Source organism: Heterodontus francisci, chromosome 27 (assembly GCF_036365525.1).
Source record: "Heterodontus francisci isolate sHetFra1 chromosome 27, sHetFra1.hap1, whole genome shotgun sequence".
Taxonomy (NCBI): Eukaryota; Metazoa; Chordata; class Chondrichthyes; order Heterodontiformes; family Heterodontidae; genus Heterodontus; species Heterodontus francisci.
Window position 1 is genome coordinate 27,558,055 of NC_090397.1, and position 25,201 is coordinate 27,583,255.

The 25,201-nt window shown below is 41.2% G+C and overlaps 2 protein-coding genes across 2 annotated transcripts in view; both read left to right on the top strand.

Moving 5' to 3' along the window:
* Window positions 1–5,613, top strand: part of LOC137384931 (mucin-19-like) — a 31,256-nt gene extending 25,643 nt beyond the window's left edge. Inside the window, exons 23-24 of the mRNA XM_068059640.1 lie at window positions 313–420; window positions 5,457–5,613. Of these exons, the coding sequence (XP_067915741.1) occupies window positions 313–420; window positions 5,457–5,613 (265 nt within the window). The remainder of the gene's footprint in view (window positions 1–312; window positions 421–5,456) is intronic.
* Window positions 5,614–16,076: 10,463 nt separating this feature from the next.
* Window positions 16,077–25,201, top strand: part of LOC137384932 (mucin-2-like) — a 98,193-nt gene continuing 89,068 nt past the window's right edge. The window contains exons 1-15 of the mRNA XM_068059641.1: window positions 16,077–16,167; window positions 16,525–16,584; window positions 16,911–16,970; window positions 17,297–17,356; window positions 17,684–17,743; window positions 18,540–18,590; window positions 19,493–19,552; window positions 20,349–20,399; window positions 21,303–21,362; window positions 21,689–21,748; window positions 22,075–22,134; window positions 22,930–22,980; window positions 23,884–23,943; window positions 24,270–24,329; window positions 24,657–24,716. Coding sequence (XP_067915742.1) covers window positions 16,077–16,167; window positions 16,525–16,584; window positions 16,911–16,970; window positions 17,297–17,356; window positions 17,684–17,743; window positions 18,540–18,590; window positions 19,493–19,552; window positions 20,349–20,399; window positions 21,303–21,362; window positions 21,689–21,748; window positions 22,075–22,134; window positions 22,930–22,980; window positions 23,884–23,943; window positions 24,270–24,329; window positions 24,657–24,716 — 904 coding nt within the window. The remainder of the gene's footprint in view (window positions 16,168–16,524; window positions 16,585–16,910; window positions 16,971–17,296; window positions 17,357–17,683; window positions 17,744–18,539; window positions 18,591–19,492; window positions 19,553–20,348; window positions 20,400–21,302; window positions 21,363–21,688; window positions 21,749–22,074; window positions 22,135–22,929; window positions 22,981–23,883; window positions 23,944–24,269; window positions 24,330–24,656; window positions 24,717–25,201) is intronic.

The window sequence follows — 25,201 nt, forward strand, 5'->3', positions numbered from 1 at the left end:
TTGACGTCAATCATAATGTCACAGGCTGTTGAGACCAAGTTCAACTAGCTCAGTTAACTCCAGAATTGAACCTGGGGCCTGTGTAATCTGCGTGGCTCAAGTACCCCAGCATGAAGTGCCTTTGGCAACTGCAGCATCAGGACAGAGATGTCCCACTCTACCTGGATATTGCAATGTTTTTATAATATCTGTGTGCCTTATATACGATTACACATTTGGTTTTATACTGTAACAAGAACCAGTAATACTTCCAGAAAACATCACAAACAGAATAGAATTGCAGTTTTATTTTCTGTATGTTTACGACAACAGGAATGATAAGCACAACTGTGAGCACAACTGTGATCACAACAGCATCATCCACTTCAACGCCACTTACACCATTGGTAACTACTACTTCTTCAACAATAACAAGCACAGGTAAAGAGATCCTAGTTTGGTATTTTAATAAAGACAATCATATTTACAAAGTAATGTGACTTATTTGTCACCGTACAGTACTATTCTATCTACTTTAAGAGACAGATATCAAATCTGACAACACCCAAAGTTGCAGTAACTTATGGCAATTATGAAATATAGAAGTACAATGTCAGCTGTGGTTCTGTTGGTAGCACCTTCACCTCTGACTAACAAGGTTGTGAGTTCAGGTCCTACTCTAGGTCTTGAATATAACAATCTAGGTCCAGCCTTCTGGACTCAACATTGAGTTCACCAGTTTCGGAGTATGATTGCTGTTTTTAAATTGTATTTTTTAACCATGTGCCTGTTTTAAACTTGTTTTTCATTCTTTTGCTTTTGACAGAGTTGTTCATTATTCTGCCATTGACACTCTCTCTGGACTAATGTTTTGTCTTTTACGACAAAAACTATTAGCACTCCCTTTGCCTTTTTTCCGTGACATCTCTGTCATTTAATCTCTCCTGCCCTTTGCCCTATTACACACCTTTTCTTTTGTTCTTCTTCCCCCCTACCCTTTTTTACTTGCTCAAGCCGATTACATTTCTAACTTTTGCCAGTTCTGATGAAAGGTTACAGACCTGAAAAGTTAACTCTGTCTCTCTCTCCTATTATGCTGCCAGACCTGCTAAGTATTTCCAGCACTTTTATTTTTCTTCTTCTTCTTCTTCTTTGGCCTCTTTGTCTCGGGAGACAATGGGGAAGCGCCTGGAGGTGTTCAGTGCTTTGTGGAGCAGCGCCTGGAGTGGCTATAAAGGCCAATTCTAGAGTGACAGACTCTTCCACAGGTGCTGCAGAAAAAATCGGTTGTCAGGGCTGTTGGCTCTCCCCTTGCGCTTCTGTCTTTTTTCCTGCCAACTGCTAAGTCTCTTCGACTCGCCACACTTTAGCCATGCCTTTATGGCTGCCCGCCAGCTCTGGCGATTGCTGGTAACTGACTCCCTCGACTTGTGATCATTGTTACAGGACTTCATGTCGCGTTTGCAGACGTCTTTAAAGCGGAGACATGGACGGCTGTTAGGTCTGATACCAGTGGCAAGCTCGCTGTACAATGTGTCCTTGGGGATCCTGCCATCTTCCATGCGGCTCACATGGCCAAGACATCTCAAGCGCCGCTGACTCAGTAGTGTGTATAAGCTGGGGATGTTGGCCACCTCAAGGACTACTGTGTTGGAGATGCGGTCCTGCCACCTGATGCCAAAGATTCTCCGGAGGCAGCGAAGATGGAATGAATTGAGACATCGCTCTTTGCGGACATACGTTGTCCAGGCCTCACTGCCGTAGAGCAAGGTACTGAGGACACAGGCTTCATAAACTAGGACTTTTCTGTTCCGTTTCAGTGCGCCATTTTCCCACACACTCTTGGCCAGTCTGGACATAGCAGTGGAAGCCTTTCCCATGAGCTTGTTGAATTCTGCATCGAGAGACAGGTTACTGGTAGTTGAGCCTAGGTAGGTGAACTCTTGAACCACTTCCAGAGCGTGGTCGCCGATATTTATGGATGGAGCATTTCTGACGTCCTGCCCCATGATGTTCATTTTCTTGAGGCTGATGGTTAGGCCAAATTCGTTGCAGGCAGCCACAAACCTATCGAGATTCTGCAGACATTCTTCAGTGTGAGATGTTAATGCAGCATCGTCAGCAAAGAGGAATTCCCTGATGAGGACTTTCCGTACTTTGGTCTTCGCTCTTAGACAGGCAAGGTTGAACAACCTGCCCCCTGATCTTGTGTGGAGGAAAATTCCTTCTTCTGAAGACTTGAACGCATGTGAGAGCAGCAGGGAGAAGAAGATCCCAAGCAGTGGAGGTGCGGGAACACAGCTCTGTTTCACGCCACTCAGGAGAGGAAAGGGGTCTGATGAGGCACCGCTATGCTGAATTATGCCTTTCATATTGTCATGGAATGAGGTGATGATACTTAGTAGCTTTGGTGGACATCCGATCTTTTCTAGTAGTCTGAAGAGACCACGTCTGCTGACGAGGTCAAAGGCTTTGGTGAGATCAATGAAAGCAACGTAGAGGGGCATCTGTTGTTCACGGCAGTTCTCCTGTAGCTGGCGAAGGGAGAACAGCATGTCAATGGTGGATCTCTCTGCTCGAAAGCCACACTGTGCCTCAGGGTAGACACGCTCGGCCAGCTTCTGGAGCCTGTTTAAAGCGACTTGAATGAAGACTTTCCCCACTATGCTGAGCAGGGAGATTCCACGGTAGTTGTTGCAGTCACCGCGGTCACCCTTGTTCTTATAGACAGTGATGATATTGGCATCGCGCATGTCCTGTGGTACTGCTCCCTCATCCCAGCACAGGCAAAGCAGTTCGTACAGTGCTGAAAGTATAGCAGGCTTGGCACTCTTAATGATTTCAGGGGTAATGCCGTCCTTCCCAGGGGCTTTTCCGCTGGCTAGAGAATCAATGGCATCACTGAGTTCCGATCTTGTTGACTGTACGTCCAGCTCATGCATGACTGGCAGAGACGGGGCTGCATTGAGGGCGGTCTCAGTGACAACATTTTCCCTGGAGTACAGTTCTAGGTAGTGTTCCACCCAGCGGTCCATTTGCTTGCGTTGGTCAGTGATTGTGTCCCCTGATTTAGACGAGAGGAGGGCAATCTTCTTGATGGTTGGCCCAAAAGCTCTCTTAATGCCATCATACATTCCTCTGACATTTCCGGTGTCAGAGGCCAGCTGAATATGACTGCATAGGTGTTGCCAGTAGTCATTTGCACAGCGCCTGGCTGTTCTTTGTGCAGCGCTTCTGGCTACTTTATGTGCTGCGGATGTTAACTCGCTGGGGGCTTTCTTGTAGTTGAGCAGTGCAATGCGCTGAGCGGCTATGACAGGTTCGAGCTCTTCACTTTGTGATTGAAACCAGTCTGCATTCTGCTTCACACGTTTGCCATAGGTGGTCATTGCTGAGTCATAGATGGCGTCTCTGATGTGGGCCCACTTGGTCTCTGCATTCCCTGTGGGAGTGTTTTGAAGGGCTTTTTCAAGTGAATTTAGAAACTTACGTAACAGCTGTGGATGAGAAATTCTGCTAGTGTTGATGCGCGGGCGGCCCTTCTGCTTGGAGTGATGCAGCTTCTTTGGTTTGAGGCTAACCTTGCTGCACACCAGGGAGAGGTCGGTGTCGCAGTCCGCACTGTGGAAGATAGATTGAGTGAGTCGGCAAAAACTTGGCAGGTGGAGTTTAATGTCGGAAAGTGTGAGGTCATGCACTTCGGTAGGAAGAATCAAAAGGCAGACTATCATTTAAATGGAGAGAGACTCCAAAAGCATGCAGCACAGAGTGATGTGGGTATTCTTGTGCATGAGACACAAAAAGTTAGCATGCAGGTGCAGAAAATAATTAAGAAGGCAAATGGAATTTTGGCCTTTATTGCTAGGGGATTGGAGTTTAAAAATAGGGAAGTCTTGTTGCAACTGTACAGGGCTTTGGTGAGGCTGCACCTGGAGTACTGTGTACAGTTTTGTTCCCCGTATTTAAGAAAGAATATACTCACATTGGAGGCAGTTCAAACGAGATTTACTGGGCTGATTCCTGGGATGAGGGGGTTGATTTATCAAGAACGGCGAAACCGGTTAGGCCTTTATTCATTAGAGTTTAGAAGAATGAGGGGTGATCTTATTGAAACGTACAAGATTCTGAGGGGGCTTGACAGGATAGATGTTGAGAAGATGTTTGCACTAGTGGGGGAATCTTGAATTCTCTACCCCAGAGAGTTATGGAGGCTAGATCACTAAAAGTATTTAAAGAGGAGGTAGCTGGATTTTTGAAGTATCGGGGAGTTGAGGGCTATGAGGAACTGGCAGGAAAGAGGAGTTGAGGTCTGGGGCAGATCAGCCATAATCTTATTGAATGACCGGGCAGACTTGAGAGGCCAAATGGCCTACTCCTGCTCCTATTTCTTATGTTCTTATGCTCATGCCCAGTGTGTGATAGTGACATTAAACATGTGATCTGGCCACCTTGGTGTCTGTCTTTCTTTACAAGTTCCTCCCAACATATAACAGATTTTGGTGGCGAAATGGGATTAAATTGCAAAATTATTTCAGCAAACGGCAGTAGAGACTGATAAACAAAATAAGCTAGCTTCCAATAACCTACCTGATAGGATGGTAACAATTTTTGACTAGATTGTGGTGAGCCTCATTGTTTCTGAAAACACCTGGCTGCACTCAGTTGAATGGACTCTGCAGGGTCCTAGTTTCCATCTGATTCAACTACCGCCTTTACTGGCTTTGGTGAGTTTTTTATGATTAGGCTGACTTAGCTTCTGTATTACTGTTACAGAAAACCACAGTAATGTGTTTACTGGGTCACTGTTACATTTGAAACTGGGACAAATTGGCTGCATCCACAGGATACATCGAAAGGCTGGGAATGTATGATAGAGCTCAAGAACCATTCAGTTCATATATTGAAAGAATTGACATGTTCTTCAGTAAGAATAATATATTAGAACTGGAAGGTGAAAATGAAGGGGTCCAGACTCAGAATAGTTCAAGAAAGCAATTACGCGAACGGAGATTGGCCTGCAAGTGTATGACACGCGAACAAACCTTCTTGCTCTCAACAAGGCAAACGATGTGCCATTCAAAATAATTATCACCAAGTTGGAGCAACATTTTAATCCTAAACCACTAGAGATAGCAGAAAGCTACAAATTAGGAACCAGAAACCAGAAAAGTAGTGAAACAGTTGGCCAGTACATTGTGGCACTGACAAATTTAACATTACATTGCAACTTTGGTACATTCTTCAACCATGCAATACGAGACAGATTTGTGTGTGGATTAGCAGAAGAATCCAGTCGAGTTACTAAACACAGAAAATCTTACATTTGAGCTAGTGTGTAAGATCGCTTCTAACATGGAGATGGCATCAAAGAATGTCAAGGGTAATTAGGGATCGACAATAAATGCTGGTCTAGCCAGCGACACCCACATCCCATGAATGAATTTTGAAAAAAGCTCAGGAATTTGATCCTATGCAAGTGACAAGACAGCTTCTGTCCAATGTCAGAAGGCTTCTGCCAAGTCTAAAGCCGAGCGAACAGATCAAAAGAGTGCTGTTAATAAAAGTTTAGTGACTTGTTATCGCTGTAATGGGAAGTACACAGCACAGGCACTACAGAAATGTCAAATGTGTTAATTGCCAAAAGATAGGCCATACTGCAACTGCTTGCTGGGTGAAGGCCACAGCAGGAAAGAGAAATTTTTTGAGGAGTAATGGGAAACATGGGAAACAGAGAGGTAACAAGGGTGGAATTTACAATCTTGAAGTGAATCCGGAATGCTTAAGTGAAGAGGAACTAGGGCTGTACAGCATTTATGCGATTAGCAACGAAAGAGACCTTTGTAGAAAGTTGTTGGTAAATCAACATGCAGCTGAAGCATCAGCACAATCTTAGATTGAATGGGTCAGTGTCTCAAGTTTTAAATTTCACATCTCACAGACAGAATGGAGAACTTGAGAGTGACACAGCTGGAATACACAATTTATATTATTGCCAGACACAATCAAGTTGGGCACATTCAGTGAAAGTTTTAAAACCAGTTTGCACATCATCTTTTAATTTATATATTACCTACTGATTAATGTTGCAACTCTCTTAACACTGGCACAATTGAAGTTGTACTGGTTGTGAATGCCATTGTTTCAATTCATAAGAAACAATTTCAACAACAGGGTAAAGCACCATTGCGGTATCAAATAAAAACAAGAAATGCTGAAACCACTCAGCAGGTCTGGCAGCATCTGTGGAAAGAGAAGCAGAGTTAACGTTTCTGGTCAGTGACCCTTCTTGCGGTATCAAATGTCAGTTCAACTACTGATGCATGACGTCTTCTTTCAATAAACATGAGCAAGTAATTTAAGACAAGAGTGCTCTTTCAGCTGAAGCACCGACTCAGTGAAAACCCATTGTCAACATTATTTCACAGAGCACATTCTCAACTCAGAAGGTTGTGGGAACCAGTCACACTCCAAAGCATTAAATCCACTCTCACACAGTGGTGCCATAATGAGGAAGTGAGGCAATGTCCGGGTTGTGGTCTGTTTATCGAGATGTTAAGCTGAGGCCCAGTCTGCACTCTCTGATGGATTTAAAAGATTCCATGGCAGTATTTCAAAGAAGTGTAGTGAGTTATCCCCAGTATCCTGACAAATATTTATGCTTGAATCAACATCACTGAGAACAGATGATACAGAAATTATCACAGAGCTGTTTGTGTGATCAGGCTGCGCTATGTTGACTGGCACTATTCCTACATTACAACATTGACCAAAATTCCAAAGAAATTCTATGAACGCTGAGCACTTTGGATCATAACAGGCATCAGTTGATCTCCAAAATTTTATTACCTGTTTGTGCACTCTATTTTCTATTCTGCAAGGTAGGCCACGTCAGTCACCAATCTCAAAAATGTCCCAGTTCGACTTGGATGTATTGGTTGTGAATGCGATTGTTGGTTCTTCAGAAGAATCAAGTTCAACAACAGAGAAAATTCCCAAATCTGGGTTGACTTCTTTTAGCGAAGAGGGACATTTTTTGAACACTTTCTGCTCTTTCAGTTTCCGCTCTTTTGCTCCCTTCTTTGAGAACTTTGGCCCATTTTTGTTAGAGTGATGTATTGTCAATTTACACTTCATTATTATCATATATTTATTCAAAACAAATCACATCACCTTACGTTGAAAGTACTGAATAGAGCCAAAATGTTGTGATTTTGAATGTCTTCAATATTTTTCAGAGGTTTTGTGTTCTAGTCTGAATCTCCTTTAACCTTTCTATGTATCAATATGTTCTATGTCTCAGCGTAGTCTTTGGCCTTAAGTGGAGAATGGAATCAGCCTTCAAATTCGATTTTTTACAATGACATTCACTTGATGGTGAGGTTGTCCAGAGTGTAGATGGAATACACCACGTATACTAGGGCAGGATACTGTCTGAATGGAAACCTGCATTGATAGGTTTGGAGACCAATCGTGAACTCTCTTTTAATTTGCATAATATCTGCTGATTCTGTTGACACTGTCTCAATACAGTTGCAAGTCAACCTTGAATCTCATGGTTGTGAATACATTTGTTTCCTTCTGTAGGAACATCTGCAACAACAGGGACAAACACAAATCCTGAACCTACTACCAGTGGTGAGTGATGTCTTCCTGCAATAAACATGAACAAGTATTTCAAGACAAGAGTGCTCTTTCAGCTGAAGGTCCTGGTCAGTGAAAACAAATTGTCAGCTTTTTCTCATCTTGTGCACACACTCAACTCTGAAGGGTCTCGCGGATCAACTCCCATTCCTATCACGAAACCTATTCTGACACTGAGGTGCTCCACTGACGAAGAGCTGCAATGCCTTTGGTGTGCTCTATTTGTTGAGCTGTTCAGTCAAACCAGTGTCTCCACTCTCTGGAGGTCTAAACAGATACCATGGCACGATTTCAAGGAAGAGTCCTGACCAGCATTTATGCTTGAATCAACATCACTGAGAACAGATGTTACAGAAATGACCACATAGCTGTTTGTGTGATCAGTCTGTGCTATCTTGACTGGCACTATTCCTACATTCCAACAGTGACCATAATTCCACCTTAATTCGTTGAACGTTGAGCATGTCGGGTCATATCAGGCACCAGCTGAATGCCAAACCTAAATTACCTCTTTGTGCGCACTATTTTCTATTCTGGAAGGTAGGCCACGTCTGTCAGCTCTCTGAAAAATGCCCCAGTTCGACTTGGATGTATTGGTTGTGAATGCGTTTGTTGGTTCTTCAGAAGAATCAAGTTCAACAACAGAGACAATTCCCACATCTGGGTCGACTTCCTTTAGCGAAGAGGGACATTTTTTAACGCTTTCTGCTCTTTCAGTTTCCGCTCATTTGCTCCCTTCTTTGAGAGCTATGGCCTATTATTGTTTGAGTGATGTATTGTCAATTTAAACTTCATTATTATCATCTATTTATTCAACACAAATCACATCACCTTACGTTGAAAGTACGGAATTGAGTCAAAATGTTGTGATTTTGAATGTCTTCAATATTTTTCAGAAGTAACAACTCCAAGTGTGTCATCAACAGCACCTGGCTCTACCACAACCTTCACAACTGGTAAGTGATGATTTCTTTCAATATATAATAGTAAGGCCTTAGGTGCATGTGTTCCCATTACAACTTCAGTTCCTTGTCGGTGAAAGAGACTTTGCTTGCTGTGCCAGTGATTTAGTCCATTTCAGCTTGAGGGCAGAGTTCATTGACATAAAATCATCTTACGACTTTCATCAATGGCAATCTTCGAGCATCTGGTTAAATAAACGGTCTCAAAATCTACCCGTGCTCTCATCGTGAATGGAACATACCTCAAAAGGGTAATTGGAGTACATAACTGAAATTATATATGCTGCATCTAATGGCACGCTATGCATCAGCATGGGCAGTTAGGTGATCATTTTAATTGATTTCTGCATGAAGCAGTTTGATGTGCAGGGAATTTCTCCAGACAGGACTTCAGGTATTCAGCTGTTGAATATCTGAGAGTAATACGCATTTTGTGTTGCACAGTTTAGTGTTCTAGTCTGAATCTCCTTTAACCTTTCTATGTATCACTATGTTCTATGTCTCAGCATAGTCTTTGGCCTTAAGTGGTGAATGGAATCAGCCTTCAAATTCGATTTTTCACAATGACACTCACTTGATGGTGAGCTTGTCCATAGTCTAGATGGAATACACCACGTTTACTAGGGCAGGATACTGTCTGAATGGAAACCTGCATTGATAGGTTTGGAGACCAATCGTGAACTCTCTTTTAATTTGCGTAATATCTGCTGATTCTGTTGACACTGTCTCAATACAGTTTCAAATCAACCTTGAATCTCATGGTTGTGAATACATTTGTTTCCTTCTGCAGAAACAACTGCAACAACAGGGACAAACACAACTCCTGAACCTACTACCAGTGGTGAGTGATGTCTTCCTGCAATAAACATGAACAAGTAATTCAAGACAAGAGTGCTCATTCAGCTGAAGGTCCTGGTCAGTGAAAACAAACTGTCAGCTTTTTCTCATCTTGTGCACACACTCAACTCTGAAGGGTCTCGCGGATCAACTCCCATTCCTATCACGAAACCTATTCTGACACTGAGGTGCTCTACTGACGAAGAGCTGCAATGCCTTTGGTGTGCTCTGTTTGTTGAGCTGTTAAGTCAAACCAGTGTCTCCACTCTCTGGAGGTCTAAACAGATACCATGGCACGATTTCAAGGAAGAGTCCTGACCAGCATTTATGCTTGAATCAACATCACTGAGAACAGATGTTATAGAAATGACCACATAGCTGTTTGTGTGATCAGTCTGTGCTATCTTGACTGGCACTATTCCTACATTCCAACAGTGACCATAATTCCACCTTAATTCGATGAACGTTGAGCACGTCGGGTCATATCAGGCACCAGCTGAATGCCAAAACTATATTACCTCTGTGTGCGCTCTATTTTCTATTCTGGAAGGTAGGCCACGTCTGTCAGCTCTCTGAAAAATGCCCCACTTTGACTTGGATGTATTGGTTGTGAATGCGTTTGTTGGTTCTTCAGAAGAATCAAGTTCAACAACAGAGACAATTCCCACATCTGGGTCGGCTTCCTTTCGCGAAGAGGGACATTTTTTAACACTTTCTGCTCTTTCAGTTTCCGCTCATTTGCTCCCTTCTTTGAGAGCTATGGCCTATTATTGTTTGAGTGATGTATTGTCAATTTACGCTTCATTATTATCATCTATTTATTCAACACAAATCACATCACCTTACGTTGAAAGTACGGAATTGAGTCAAAATGTTGTGATTTTGAATGTCTTCAATATTTTTCAGTAGTAACATCTACAAGTGTGCCATCAACAGCAACTGGCTCTACCACAAGCTACCCAACTGGTAAGTGATGAATTCTTTCAATATATAATAGTAAGGCCTTAGGTACATGTGTTCCCATTACAACTTCAGTTCCTTGTCGGTGAAAGAGTCTTTGCTTGCTGTGCCAGTGATTTAGTCCATTTCAGCTTGAGGGCAGAGTTCATTGACATAAAATCACCTTACGACTTTCATCAATGGCAATCTTAGAGCATCTGGTTAAATAAACGGTCTCAAAATCTACCCGTGCTCTCATCGTGAATGGAACATACCTCAAAAGGGTAATTAGAGTACATAACTGAAATTATATATGCTGCATCTACTGGCACGCTATGCATCAGCGTGGGCAGTTAGGTGATCATTTTAATTGATTTCTGCATGAAGCAGTTTGATGTGCAGGGATTTCTCCAGACAGGACATCAGGTATTCAGCTGTTGAATATCTGAGAGTAATACGCATTTTGTGTTGCACAGTTTTGTGTTCTAGTCTGAATCTCCTTTAACCTTTCTATGTATCACTATGTTCTATGTCTCAGTGTAGTCTTTGGCCTTAAGGGGTGAATGGAATCAGCCTTCAAATTCGATTTTTCACAATGACACTCACTTGATGGTGAGCTTGTCCATAGTGTAGATGGAATACACCACGTATACTAGGGCAGGATACTGTCTGAATGGAAACCTGCATTGATAGGTTTGGAGACCAATCGTGAACTCTCTTTTAATTTGCGTAATATCTGCTGATTCTGTTGACACTGTCTCAATACAGTTGCAAGGCAACCTTGAATCTCATGGTTGTGAATACATTTGTTTCCTTCTGCAGAAACAACTGCAACAACAGGGACAAACACAACTCCTGAACCTACTACCAGTGGTGAGTGATGTCTTCCTGCAATAAACATGAACAAGTAATTCAAGACAAGAGTGCTCTTTCAGCTGAAGGTCCTGGTCATTGAAAACAAATTGTCAGCTTTTTCTCATCTTGTGCACACACTCAACTCTGAAGGGTCTCGCGGATCAACTCCCATTCCTATCACGAAACCTATTCTGACACTGAGGTGCTCTACTGAGTAAGAGCTGCAATGCCTTTGGTGTGCTCTGTTTGTTGAGCTGTTAAGTCAAACCAGTGTCTCCACTCTCTGGAGGTCTAAACAGATACCATGGCACGATTTCAAGGAAGAGTCCTGACCAGCATTTATGCTTGAATCAACATCACTGAGAACAGATGTTACAGAAATGACCACATAGCTGTTTGTGTGATCAGTCTGTGCTATCTTGACTGGCACTATTCCTACATTCCAACAGTGACCATAATTCCACCTTAATTCGATGAACGTTGAGCATGTCGGGTCATATCGGGCACCAGCTGAATGCCAAACCTATATTACCTCTTTGTGCGCTCTATTTTCTATTCTGGAAGGTAGGCCACGTCTGTCAGCTCTCTGAAAAATGCCCCAGTTCGACTTGGATGTATTGGTTGTGAATGCGTTTGTTGGTTCTTCAGAAGAATCAAGTTCAACAACAGAGACAATTCCCACATCTGGGTCGACTTCCTTTCGCGAAGAGGGACATTTTTTAACACGTTCTGCTCTTTCAGTTTCCGCTCATTTGCTCCCTTCTTTGAGAGCTATGGCCTATTATTTGTTTGAGTGATGTATTGTCAATTTACACTTCATTATTATCATCTATTTATTCAACACAAATCACATCACCTTACGTTGAAAGTACGGAATTAAGTCAAAATGTTGTGATTTTGAATGTCTTCAATATTTTTCAGAAGTAACATCGACAAGTGTGCCATCAACAGCAACCGGCTCCATCACAAGCTTCACAACTGGTAAGTGATGCTTTCTTTCAATATATAATAGCAAGGCCTTCGGTACATGTGTTCCCATTACAACTTCAGTTCCTTGTCGGTGAAAGAGTCTTTGCTTGCTGTGCCAGTGATTTAGTCCATTTCAGCTTGAGGGCAGAGTTCATTGACATAAAATCATCTTGCTCCCTTCTTTGAGAGCTATGGCCTATTATTCTTTGAATGATGTATTGTCAATTTACACTTCATTATTATCATATATTTATTCAACACAAATCACATCACCTTACATTGAAAGTACGGAATTGAGTCAAAATGTTGTGATTTTGAATGTCTTCAATATTTTTCAGAAGTAACAACTCCAAGTGTGTCATCAACAGCACCCGGCTCTACCACAAGCTTCACAACTGGTAAGTGATGCTTTCTTTCAATATATAATAGTAAGGCCTTAGGTGCATGTGTTCCCATTACAACTTCAGTTCCATGTCGGTGAAAGAGTCTTTGCTTGCTGTGCCAGTGATTTAGTCCATTTCAGCGTGAGGGCAGAGTTCATTGACATAAAATCATCTTGCTCCCTTCTTTGAGAGCTATGGCCTATTATTGATTGAATGATGTATTGTCAATTTACACTTCATTATTATAATATATTTATTCAACACAAATCACATCACCTTACGTTGAAAGTACGGAATTGAGTCAAAATGTTGTGATTTTGAATGTCTTCAATATTTTTCAGAAGTAACATCTACAAGTGTGTCATCAACAGCAACCGGCTCTACCACAAGCTACACAGCTGGTAAGTGATGATTTCTTTCAATATATAATAGTGAGGCCTTAGGTACATGTGTTCCCATTACAACTTCAGTTCCATGTCGGTGAAAGAGTCTTTGCTTGCTGTGCCAGTGATTTAGTCCATTTCAGCTTGAGGGCAGAGTTCATTGGCATAAAATCACCTTACGACTTTCATCAATGGCAATCTTCGAGCATCTGGTTAAATAAACGGTCTGAAAATCTACCCGTGCTCTCATCGTGAATGGAACATACCTCAAAAGGGTAATTGGAGTACATAACTGAAATTATCTATGACGCATCTAATGGGACGCTTTGCATCAGCGTGGGCAGTTAGGTGATCATTTTAATTGATTTCTGCATGAAGCAGTTTGATGTGCAGGGAATTTCTCCAGACAGGACATCAGGTATTCAGCTGTTGAATATCTGAGAGTAATACGCATTTTGTGTTGCACAGTTTTGTGTTCTAGTCTGAATCTCCTTCAACCTTTCTATGTATCACTATGTTCTTTGTCTCAGCGTAGTCTTTGGCCTTAAGTGGTAAATGTAATCAGCCTTCAAATTCGATTTTTCACAATGACACTCACTTGATGGTGAGCTTGTCCATAGTGTAGATGGAATACACCACGTTTACTAGGGCAGGATACTGTCTGAATGGAAACCTGCATTGATAGGTTTGGAGACCAATCGTGAACTCTCTTTTAATTTGCGTAATATCTGCTGATTCTGTTGACACTGTCTCAATTCAGTTGCAAGGCAACCTTGAATCTCATGGTTGTGAATACATTTCTTTCATTCTGTAGAAACAACTGCAACAACAGGGACAAACACAACTCCTGAACCTACTACCAGTGGTGAGTGATGTCTTCCTGCAATAAACATGAACAAGTAATTCAAGACAAGAGTGCTCTTTCAGCTGAAGGTCCTGGTCATTGAAAACAAATTGTCAGCTTTTTCTCATCTTGTGCACATACTCAACTCTGAAGGGTCTCGCGCATCAACTCCCATTCCTATCACGAAACCTATTCTGACACTGAGGTGCTCTACTGAGTAAGAGCTGCAATGCCTTTGGTGTGCTCTGTTTGTTGAGCTGTTCAGTCAAACCAGTGTCTCCACTCTCTGGAGGTCTAAACAGATACCATGGCACTATTTCAAGGAAGAGTCCTGACCAGCATTTATGCTTGAATCAACATCACTGAGAACAGATGATATAGAAATGACCACATAGCTGTTTGTGTGATCAGTCTGTGCTATCTTGACTGGCACTATTCCTACAGTCCAACAGTGACCATAATTCCAGCTTAATTTGATGAACGTTGAGCACGTCGGGTCATATCAGGCACCAGCTGAATGCCAAACCTATATTACCTCTTTGTGCGCTCTATTTTCTATTCTGGAAGGTAGGCCACGTCTGTCAGCTCTCTGAAAAATGCCCCAGTTCGACTTGGATGTATTGGTTGTGAATGCGTTTGTTGGTTCTTCAGAAGAATCAAGTTCAAGAACAGAGACAATTCCCACATCTGGGTCGACTTCCTTTCGCGAAGAGGGACATTTTTTAACACTTTCTGCTCTTTCAGTTTCCGCTCATTTGCTCCCTTCTTTGAGAGCTATGGCCTATTATTGTTTGAGTGATGTATTGTCAATTTACGCTTCATTATTATCATCTATTTATTCAACACAAATCACATCACCTTACGTTGAAAGTACGGAATTGAGTCAAAATGTTGTGATTTTGAATGTCTTCAATATTTTTCAGTAGTAACATCTACAAGTGTGCCATCAACAGCAACTGGCTCTACCACAAGCTACCCAACTGGTAAGTGATGAATTCTTTCAATATATAATAGTAAGGCCTTAGGTACATGTGTTCCCATTACAACTTCAGTTCCTTGTCGGTGAAAGAGTCTTTGCTTGCTGTGCCAGTGATTTAGTCCATTTCAGCTTGAGGGCAGAGTTCATTGACATAAAATCACCTTACGACTTTCATCAATGGCAATCTTAGAGCATCTGGTTAAATAAACGGTCTCAAAATCTACCCGTGCTCTCATCGTGAATGGAACATACCTCAAAAGGGTAATTAGAGTACATAACTGAAATTATATATGCTGCATCTACTGGCACGCTATGCATCAGCGTGGGCAGTTAGGTGATCATTTTAATTGATTTCTGCATGAAGCAGTTTGATGTGCAGGAATTTCTCCAGACAGGACATCAGGTATTCAGCTGTTGAATATCTGAGAGTAATACGCATTTTGTGTTGCACAGTTTTGTGTTCTAGTCTGAATCTCCTTTAACCTTTCTATGTATCACTATGTTCTATGTCTCAGTGTAGTCTTTGGCCTTAAGGGGTGAATGGAATCAGCCTTCAAATTCGATTTTTCACAATGACACTCACTTGATGGTGAGCTTGTCCATAGTGTAGATGGAATACACCACGTATACTAGGGCAGGATACTGTCTGAATGGAAACCTGCATTGATAGGTTTGGAGACCAATCGTGAACTCTCTTTTAATTTGCGTAATATCTGCTGATTCTGTTGACACTGTCTCAATACAGTTGCAAGGCAACCTTGAATCTCATGGTTGTGAATACATTTGTTTCCTTCTGCAGAAACAACTGCAACAACAGGGACAAACACAACTCCTGAACCTACTACCAGTGGTGAGTGATGTCTTCCTGCAATAAACATGAACAAGTAGTTCAAGACAAGAGTGCTCTTTCAGCTGAAGGTCCTGGTCATTGAAAACAAATTGTCAGCTTTTTCTCATCTTGTGCACACACTCAACTCTGAAGGGTCTCGCGGATCAACTCCCATTCCTATCACGAAACCTATTCTGACACTGAGGTGCTCTACTGAGTAAGAGCTGCAATGCCTTTGGTGTGCTCTGTTTGTTGAGCTGTTAAGTCAAACCAGTGTCTCCACTCTCTGGAGGTCTAAACAGATACCATGGCACGATTTCAAGGAAGAGTCCTGACCAGCATTTATGCTTGAATCAACATCACTGAGAACAGATGTTATAGAAATTACCACATAGCTGTTTGTGTGATCAGTCTGTGCTATCTTGACTGGCACTATTCCAACATTCCAACAGTGACCATAATTCCACCTTAATTCGATGAACATTGAGCACGTCGGGTCATATCAGGCACCAGCTGAATGCCAAACCTATATTACCTCTTTGTGCGCTCTATTTTCTATTCTGGAAGGTAGGCCACGTCTGTCAGCTCTCTGAAAAATGCCCCAGTTCGACTTGGATGTATTGGTTGTGAATGCGTTTGTTGGTTCTTCAGAAGAATCAAGTTCAACAACAGAGACAATTCCCACATCTGGGTCGACTTCCTTTCGCGAAGAGGGACATTTTTTAACACGTTCTGCTCTTTCAGTTTCCGCTCATTTGCTCCCTTCTTTGAGAGCTATGGCCTATTATTTGTTTGAGTGATGTATTGTCAATTTACACTTCATTATTATCATCTATTTATTCAACACAAATCACATCACCTTACGTTGAAAGTACGGAATTGAGTCAAAATGTTGTGATTTTGAATGTCTTCAATATTTTTCAGAAGTAACATCGACAAGTGTGCCATCAACAGCAACCGGCTCAATCACAAGCTTCACAACTGGTAAGTGATGCTTTCTTTCAATATATAATAGTAAGGCCTTCGGTACATGTGTTCCCATTACAACTTCAGTTCCTTGTCGGTGAAAGAGTCTTTGCTTGCTGTGCCAGTGATTTAGTCCATTTCAGCTTGAGGGCAGAGTTCATTGACATAAGATCATCTTGCTCCCTTCTTTTAGAGCTATGGCCTATTATTCTTTGAATGATGTATTGTCAATTTACACTTCATTATTATCATATATTTATTCAACACAAATCACATCACCTTACATTGAAAGTATGGAATTGAGTCAAAATGTTGTGATTTTGAATGTCTTCAATATTTTTCAGAAGTAACAACTCCAAGTGTGTCATCAACAGCACCCGGCTCTACCACAAGCTTCACAACTGGTAAGTGATGCTTTCTTTCAATATATAATAGTAAGGCCTGAGGTGCATGTGTTCCCATTACAACTTCAGTTCCATGTCGGTGAAAGAGTCTTTGCTTGCTGTGCCAGTGATTTAGTCCATTTCAGCGTGAGGGCAGAGTTCATTGACATAAAATCATCTTGCTCCCTTCTTTGAGAGCTATGGCCTATTATTGATTGAATGATGTATTGTCAATTTACACTTCATTATTATAATATATTTATTCAACACAAATCACATCACCTTACGTTGAAAGTACGGAATTGAGTCAAAATGTTGTGATTTTGAATGTCTTCAATATTTTTCAGAAGTAACATCTACAAGTGTGTCATCAACAGCAACCGGCTCTACCACAAGCTACACAGCTGGTAAGTGATGATTTCTTTCAATATATAATAGTGAGGCCTTAGGTACATGTGTTCCCATTACAACTTCAGTTCCATGTCGGTGAAAGAGTCTTTGCTTGCTGTGCCAGTGATTTAGTCCATTTCAGCTTGAGGGCAGAGTTCATTGACATAAAATCATCTTGCTCCCTTCTTTGAGAGCTATGGCCTATTATTTGTTTGAGTCATGTATTGTCAATTTACACTTCATTATTATCATCTATTTATTCAACACAAATCACATCACCTTACGTTGAAAGTACGGAATTGAGTCAAAATGTTGTGATTTTGAATGTCTTCAATATTTTTCAGAAGTAACATCTACAAGTGTGTCATCAACAGCAACTGGCTCTACCACAAGCTTCACAACTGGTAAGTGATGATTTCTTTCAATATATAATAGTGAGGCCTTAGGTACATGTGTTCCCATTACAACTTCAGTTCCATGTCGGTGAAAGAGTCTTTGCTTGCTGTGCCAGTGATTTAGTCCATTTCAGCTTGAGGGCAGAGTTCATTGACATAAAATCACCTTACGACTTTCATCAATGGCAATCTTCGAGCATCTGGTTAAATAAACGGTCTGAAAATCTACCCGTGCTCTCATCGTGAATGGAACATACCTCAAAAGGGTAATTGGAGTACATAACTGAAATTATCTATGACGCATCTAATGGGACGCTTTGCATCAGCGTGGGCAGTTAGGTGATCATTTTAATTGATTTCTGCATGAAGCAGTTTGATGTGCAGGGAATTTCTCCAGACAGGACATCAGGTATTCAGCTGTTGAATATCTGAGAGTAATACGCATTTTGTGTTGCACAGTTTTGTGTTCTAGTCTGAATCTCCTTCAACCTTTCTATGTATCACTATGTTCTTTGTCTCAGCGTAGTCTTTGGCCTTAAGTGGTAAATGTAATCAGCCTTCAAATTCGATTTTTCACAATGACACTCACTTGATGGTGAGCTTGTCCATAGTGTAGATGGAATACACCACGTTTACTAGGGCAGGATACTGTCTGAATGGAAACCTGCATTGATAGGTTTGGAGACCAATCGTGAACTCTCTTTTAATTTGCGTAATATCTGCTGATTCTGTTGACACTGTCTCAATTCAGTTGCAAGGCAACCTTGAATCTCATGGTTGTGAATACATTTCTTTCATTCTGTAGAAACAACTGCAACAACAGGGACAAACACAACTCCTGAACCTACTACCAGTGGTGAGTGATGTCTTCCTGCAATAAACATGAACAAGTAATTCAAGACAAGAGTGCTCTTTCAGCTGAAGGTCCTGGTCATTGAAAACAAATTGTCAGCTTTTTCTCATCTTGTGCACATACTCAACTCTGAAGGGTCTCGCGCATCAACTCCCATTCCTATCACGAAACCTATTCTGACACTGAGGTGCTCTACTGAGTAAGAGCTGCAATGCCTTTGGTGTGATCTGTTTGTTGAGCTGTTCAGTCAAACCAGTGTCTCCACTCTCTGGAGGTCTAAACAGATACCATGGCACTATTTCAAGGAAGAGTCCTGACCAGCATTTATGCTTGAATCAACATCACTGAGAACAGATGATATAGAAATGACCACATAGCTGTTGGTGTGATCAGTCTGTGCTATCTTGACTGGCACTATTCCTACAGTCCAACAGTGACCATAATTCCACCTTAATTTGATGAACGTTGAGCACGTCGGGTCATATCAGGCACCAGCTGAATGCCAATCCTATCTTACCTCTTTGTGCGCTCTATTTTCTATTCTGGAAGGTAGGCCACGTCTGTCAGCTCTCTGAAAAATGCCCCAGTTCGACTTGGATGTATTGGTTGTGAATGCGTTTGTTGGTTCTTCAGAAGAATCAAGTTCAACAACAGAGACAATTCTCACATCTGGGTCGACTTCCTTTCGCGAAGAGGGACATTTTTTAACACTTTCTGCTCTTTCAGTTTCCGCTCATTTGCTCCCTTCTTTGAGAGCTATGGCCTATTATTGTTTGAGTGATGTATTGTCAATTTACGCTTCATTATTATCATCTATTTATTCAACACAAATCACATCACCTTACGTTGAAAGTACAGAATTGAGTCAAAATGTTGTGATTTTGAATGTCTTCAATATTTTTCAGTAGTAACATCTACAAGTGTGCCATCAACAGCAACTGGCTCTACCACAAGCTACCCAACTGGTAAGTGATGAATTCTTTCAATATATAATAGTAAGGCCTTAGGTACATGTGTTCCCATTACAACTTCAGTTCCTTGTCGGTGAAAGAGTCTTTGCTTGCTGTGCCAGTGATTTAGTCCATTTCAGCTTGAGGGCAGAGTTCATTGACATAAAATCACCTTACGACTTTCATCAATGGCAATCTTAGAGCATCTGGTTAAATAAACGGTCTCAAAATCTACCCGTGCTCTCATCGTGAATGGAACATACCTCAAAAGGGTAATTAGAGTACATAACTGAAATTATATATGCTGCATCTACTGGCACGCTATGCATCAGCGTGGGCAGTTAGGTGATCATTTTAATTGATTTCTGCATGAAGCAGTTTGATGTGCAGGGAATTTCTCCAGACAGGACATCAGGTATTCAGCTGTTGAATATCTGAGAGTAATACGCATTTTGTGTTGCACAGTTTTGTGTTCTAGTCTGAATCTCCTTTAACCTTTCTATGTATCACTATGTTCTATGTCTCAGTGTAGTCTTTGGCCTTAAGGGGTGAATGGAATCAGCCTTCAAATTCGATTTTTCACAATGACACTCACTTGATGGTGAGCTTGTCCATAGTGTAGATGGAATACACCACGTATACTAGGGCAGGATACTGTCTGAATGGAAACCTGCATTGATAGGTTTGGAGACCAATCGTGAACTCTCTTTTAATTTGCGTAATATCTGCTGATTCTGTTGACACTGTCTCAATACAGTTGCAAGGCAACCTTGAATCTCATGGTTGTGAATACATTTGTTTCCTTCTGCAGAAACAACTGCAACAACAGGGACAAACACAACTCCTGAACCTACTACCAGTGGTGAGTGATGTCTTCCTGCAATAAACATGAACAAGTAGTTCAAGACAAGAGTGCTCTTTCAGCTGAAGGTCCTGGTCATTGAAAACAAATTGTCAGCTTTTTCTCATCTTGTGCACACACTCAACTCTGAAGGGTCTCGCGGATCAACTCCCATTCCTATCACGAAACCTATTCTGACACTGAGGTGCTCTACTGAGTAAGAGCTGCAATGCCTTTGGTGTGCTCTGTTTGTTGAGCTGTTAAGTCAAACCAGTGTCTCCACTCTCTGGAGGTCTAAACAGATACCATGGCACGATTTCAAGGAAGAGTCCTGACCAGCATTTATGCTTGAATCAACATCACTGAGAACAGATGTTATAGAAATTACCACATAGCTGTTTGTGTGATCAGTCTGTGCTATCTTGACTGGCACTATTCCTACATTCCAACAGTGACCATAATTCCACCTTAATTCGATGAACATTGAGCACGTCGGGTCATATCAGGCACCAGCTGAATGCCAAACCTATATTACCTCTTTGTGCGCTCTATTTTCTATTCTGGAAGGTAGGCCACGTCTGTCAGCTCTCTGAAAAATGCCCCAGTTCGACTTGGATGTATTGGTTGTGAATGCGTTTGTTGGTTCTTCAGAAGAATCAAGTTCAACAACAGAGACAATTCCCACATCTGGGTCGACTTCCTTTCGCGAAGAGGGACATTTTTTAACACGTTCTGCTCTTTCAGTTTCTGCTCATTTGCTCCCTTCTTTGAGAGCTATGGCCTATTATTTGTTTGAGTGATGTATTGTCAATTTACACTTCATTATTATCATCTATTTATTCAACACAAATCACATCACCTTACGTTGAAAGTACGGAATTGAGTCAAAATGTTGTGATTTTGAATGTCTTCAATATTTTTCAGAAGTAACATCGACAAGTGTGCCATCAACAGCAACCGGCTCCATCACAAGCTTCACAACTGGTAAGTGATGCTTTCTTTCAATATATAATAGTAAGGCCTTCGGTACATGTGTTCCCATTACAACTTCAGTTCCTTGTCGGTAAAAGAGTCTTTGCTTGCTGTGCCAGTGATTTAGTCCATTTCAGCGTGAGGGCAGAGTTCATTGACATAAAATCATCTTGCTCCCTTCTTTGAGAGCTATGGCCTATTATTCTTTGAATGATGTATTGTCAATTTACACTTCATTATTATCATATATTTATTCAACACAAATCACATCACCTTACATTGAAAGTACGGAATTGAGTCAAAATGTTGTGATTTTGAATGTCTTCAATATTTTTCAGAAGTAACAACTCCAAGTGTGTCATCAACAGCACCCGGCTCTACTACAAGCTTCACAACTGGTAAGTGATGCTTTCTTTCAATATATAATAGTAAGGCCTTAGGTGCATGTGTTCCCATTACAACTTCAGTTCCATGTCGGTGAAAGAGTCTTTGCTTGCTGTGCCAGTGATTTAGTCCATTTCAGCGTGAGGGCAGAGTTCATTGACATAAAATCATCTTGCTCCCTTCTTTGAGAGCTATGGCCTATTATTGATTGAATGATGTATTGTCAATTTACACTTCATTATTATAATATATTTATTCAACACAAATCACATCACCTTACGTTGAAAGTACGGAATTGAGTCAAAATGTTGTGATTTTGAATGTCTTCAATATTTTTCAGAAGTAACATCTACAAGTGTGTCATCAACAGCAACCGGCTCTACCACAAGCTTCACAACTGGTAAGTGATGAATTCTTTCAATATATAATAGTAAGGCCTTAGGTACATGTGTTCCCATTACAACTTCAGTTCCTTGTCGGTGAAAGAGTCTTTGCTTGCTGTGCCAGTGATTTAGTCCATTTCAGCTTGAGGGCAGAGTTCATTGACATAAAATCACCTTACGACTTTCATCAATGGCAATCTTAGAGCATCTGGTTAAATAAACGGTCTCAAAATCTACCCGTGCTCTCATCGTGAATGGAACATACCTCAAAAGGGTAATTAGAGTACATAACTGAAATTATATATGCTGCATCTACTGGCACGCTATGCATCAGCGTGGGCAGTTAGGTGATCATTTTAATTGATTTCTGCATGAAGCAGTTTGATGTGCAGGGATTTCTCCAGACAGGACATCAGGTATTCAGCTGTTGAATATCTGAGAGTAATACGCATTTTGTGTTGCACAGTTTTGTGTTCTAGTCTGAATCTCCTTTAACCTTTCTATGTATCACTATGTTCTATGTCTCAGTGTAGTCTTTGGCCTTAAGGGGTGAATGGAATCAGCCTTCAAATTCGATTTTTCACAATGACACTCACTTGATGGTGAGCTTGTCCATAGTGTAGATGGAATACACCACGTATACTGGGGCAGGATACTGTCTGAATGGAAACCTGCATTGATAGGTTTGGAGACCAATCGTGAACTCTCTTTTAATTTGCGTAATATCTGCTGATTCTGTTGACACTGTCTCAATACAGTTGCAAGGCAACCTTGAATCTCATGGTTGTGAATACATTTGTTTCCTTCTGCAGAAACAACTGCAACAACAGGGACAAACACAACTCCTGAACCTACTACCAGTGGTGAGTGATGTCTTCCTGCAATAAACATGAACAAGTAGTTCAAGACAAGAGTGCTCTTTCAGCTGAAGGTCCTGGTCATTGAAAACAAATTGTCAGCTTTTTCTCATCTTGTGCACACACTCAACTCTGAAGGGTCTCGCGGATCAACTCCCATTCCTATCACGAAACCTATTCTGACACTGAGGTGCTCTACTGAGTAAGAGCTGCAATGCCTTTGGTGTGCTCTGTTTGTTGAGCTGTTAAGTCAAACCAGTGTCTCCACTCTCTGGAGGTCTAAACAGATACCATGGCACGATTTCAAGGAAGAGTCCTGACCAGCATTTATGCTTGAATCAACATCACTGAGAACAGATGTTATAGAAATTACCACATAGCTGTTTGTGTGATCAGTCTGTGCTATCTTGACTGGCACTATTCCTACATTCCAACAGTGACCATAATTCCACCTTAATTCGATGAACATTGAGCACGTCGGGTGATATCAGGCACCAGCTGAATGCCAAACCTATATTACCTCTTTGTGCGCTCTATTTTCTATTCTGGAAGGTAGGCCACGTCTGTCAGCTCTCTGAAAAATGCCCCAGTTCGACTTGGATGTATTGGTTGTGAATGCGTTTGTTGGTTCTTCAGAAGAATCAAGTTCAACAACAGAGACAATTCCCACATCTGGGTCGACTTCCTTTCGCGAAGAGGGACATTTTTTAACACGTTCTGCTCTTTCAGTTTCCACTCATTTGCTCCCTTCTTTGAGAGCTATGGCCTATTATTTGTTTGAGTGATGTATTGTCAATTTACACTTCATTATTATCATCTATTTATTCAACACAAATCACATCACCTTACGTTGAAAGTACGGAATTGAGTCAAAATGTTGTGATTTTGAATGTCTTCAATATTTTTCAGAAGTAACATCGACAAGTGTGCCATCAACAGCAACCGGCTCCATCACAAGCTTCACAACTGGTAAGTGATGCTTTCTTTCAATATATAATAGTAAGGCCTTCGGTACATGTGTTCCCATTACAACTTCAGTTCCATGTCGGTGAAAGAGTCTTTGCTTGCTGTGCCAGTGATTTAGTCCATTTCAGCTTGAGGGCAGAGTTCATTGACATAAAATCATCTTGCTCCCTTCTTTGAGAGCTATGGCCTATTATTCTTTGAATGATGTATTGTCAATTTACACTTCATTATTATCATATATTTATTCAACACAAATCACATCACCTTACATTGAAAGTACGGAATTGAGTCAAAATGTTGTGATTTTGAATGTCTTCAATATTTTTCAGAAGTAACAACTCCAAGTGTGTCATCAACAGCACCCGGCTCTACCACAAGCTTCACAACTGGTAAGTGATGCTTTCTTTCAATATATAATAGTAAGGCCTTCGGTGCATGTGTTCCCATTACAACTTCAGTTCCATGTCGGTGAAAGAGTCTTTGCTTGCTGTGCCAGTGATTTAGTCCATTTCAGCGTGAGGGCAGAGTTCATTGACATAAAATCATCTTGCTCCCTTCTTTGAGAGCTATGGCCTATTATTTGTTTGAGTCATGTATTGTCAATTTACACTTCATTATTATCATCTATTTATTCAACACAAATCACATCACCTTACGTTGAAAGTACGGAATTGAGTCAAAATGTTGTGATTTTGAATGTCTTCAATATTTTTCAGAAGTAACATCTACAAGTGTGTCATCAACAGCAACCGGCTCTACCACAAGCTTCACAACTGGTAAGTGATGATTTCTTTCAATATATAATAGTGAGGCCTTAGGTACATGTGTTCCCATTACAACTTCAGTTCCATGTCGGTGAAAGAGTCTTTGCTTGCTGTGCCAGTGATTTAGTCCATTTCAGCTTGAGGGCAGAGTTCATTGACATAAAATCACCTTACGACTTTCATCAATGGCAATCTTCGAGCATCTGGTTAAATAAACGGTCTGAAAATCTACCCGTGCTCTCATCGTGAATGGAACATACCTCAAAAGGGTAATTGGAGTACATAACTGAAATTATCTATGACGCATCTAATGGGACGCTTTGCATCAGCGTGGGCAGTTAGGTGATCATTTTAATTGATTTCTGCATGAAGCAGTTTGATGTGCAGGGAATTTCTCCAGACAGGACATCAGGTATTCAGCTGTTGAATATCTGAGAGTAATACGCATTTTGTGTTGCACAGTTTTGTGTTCTAGTCTGAATCTCCTTCAACCTTTC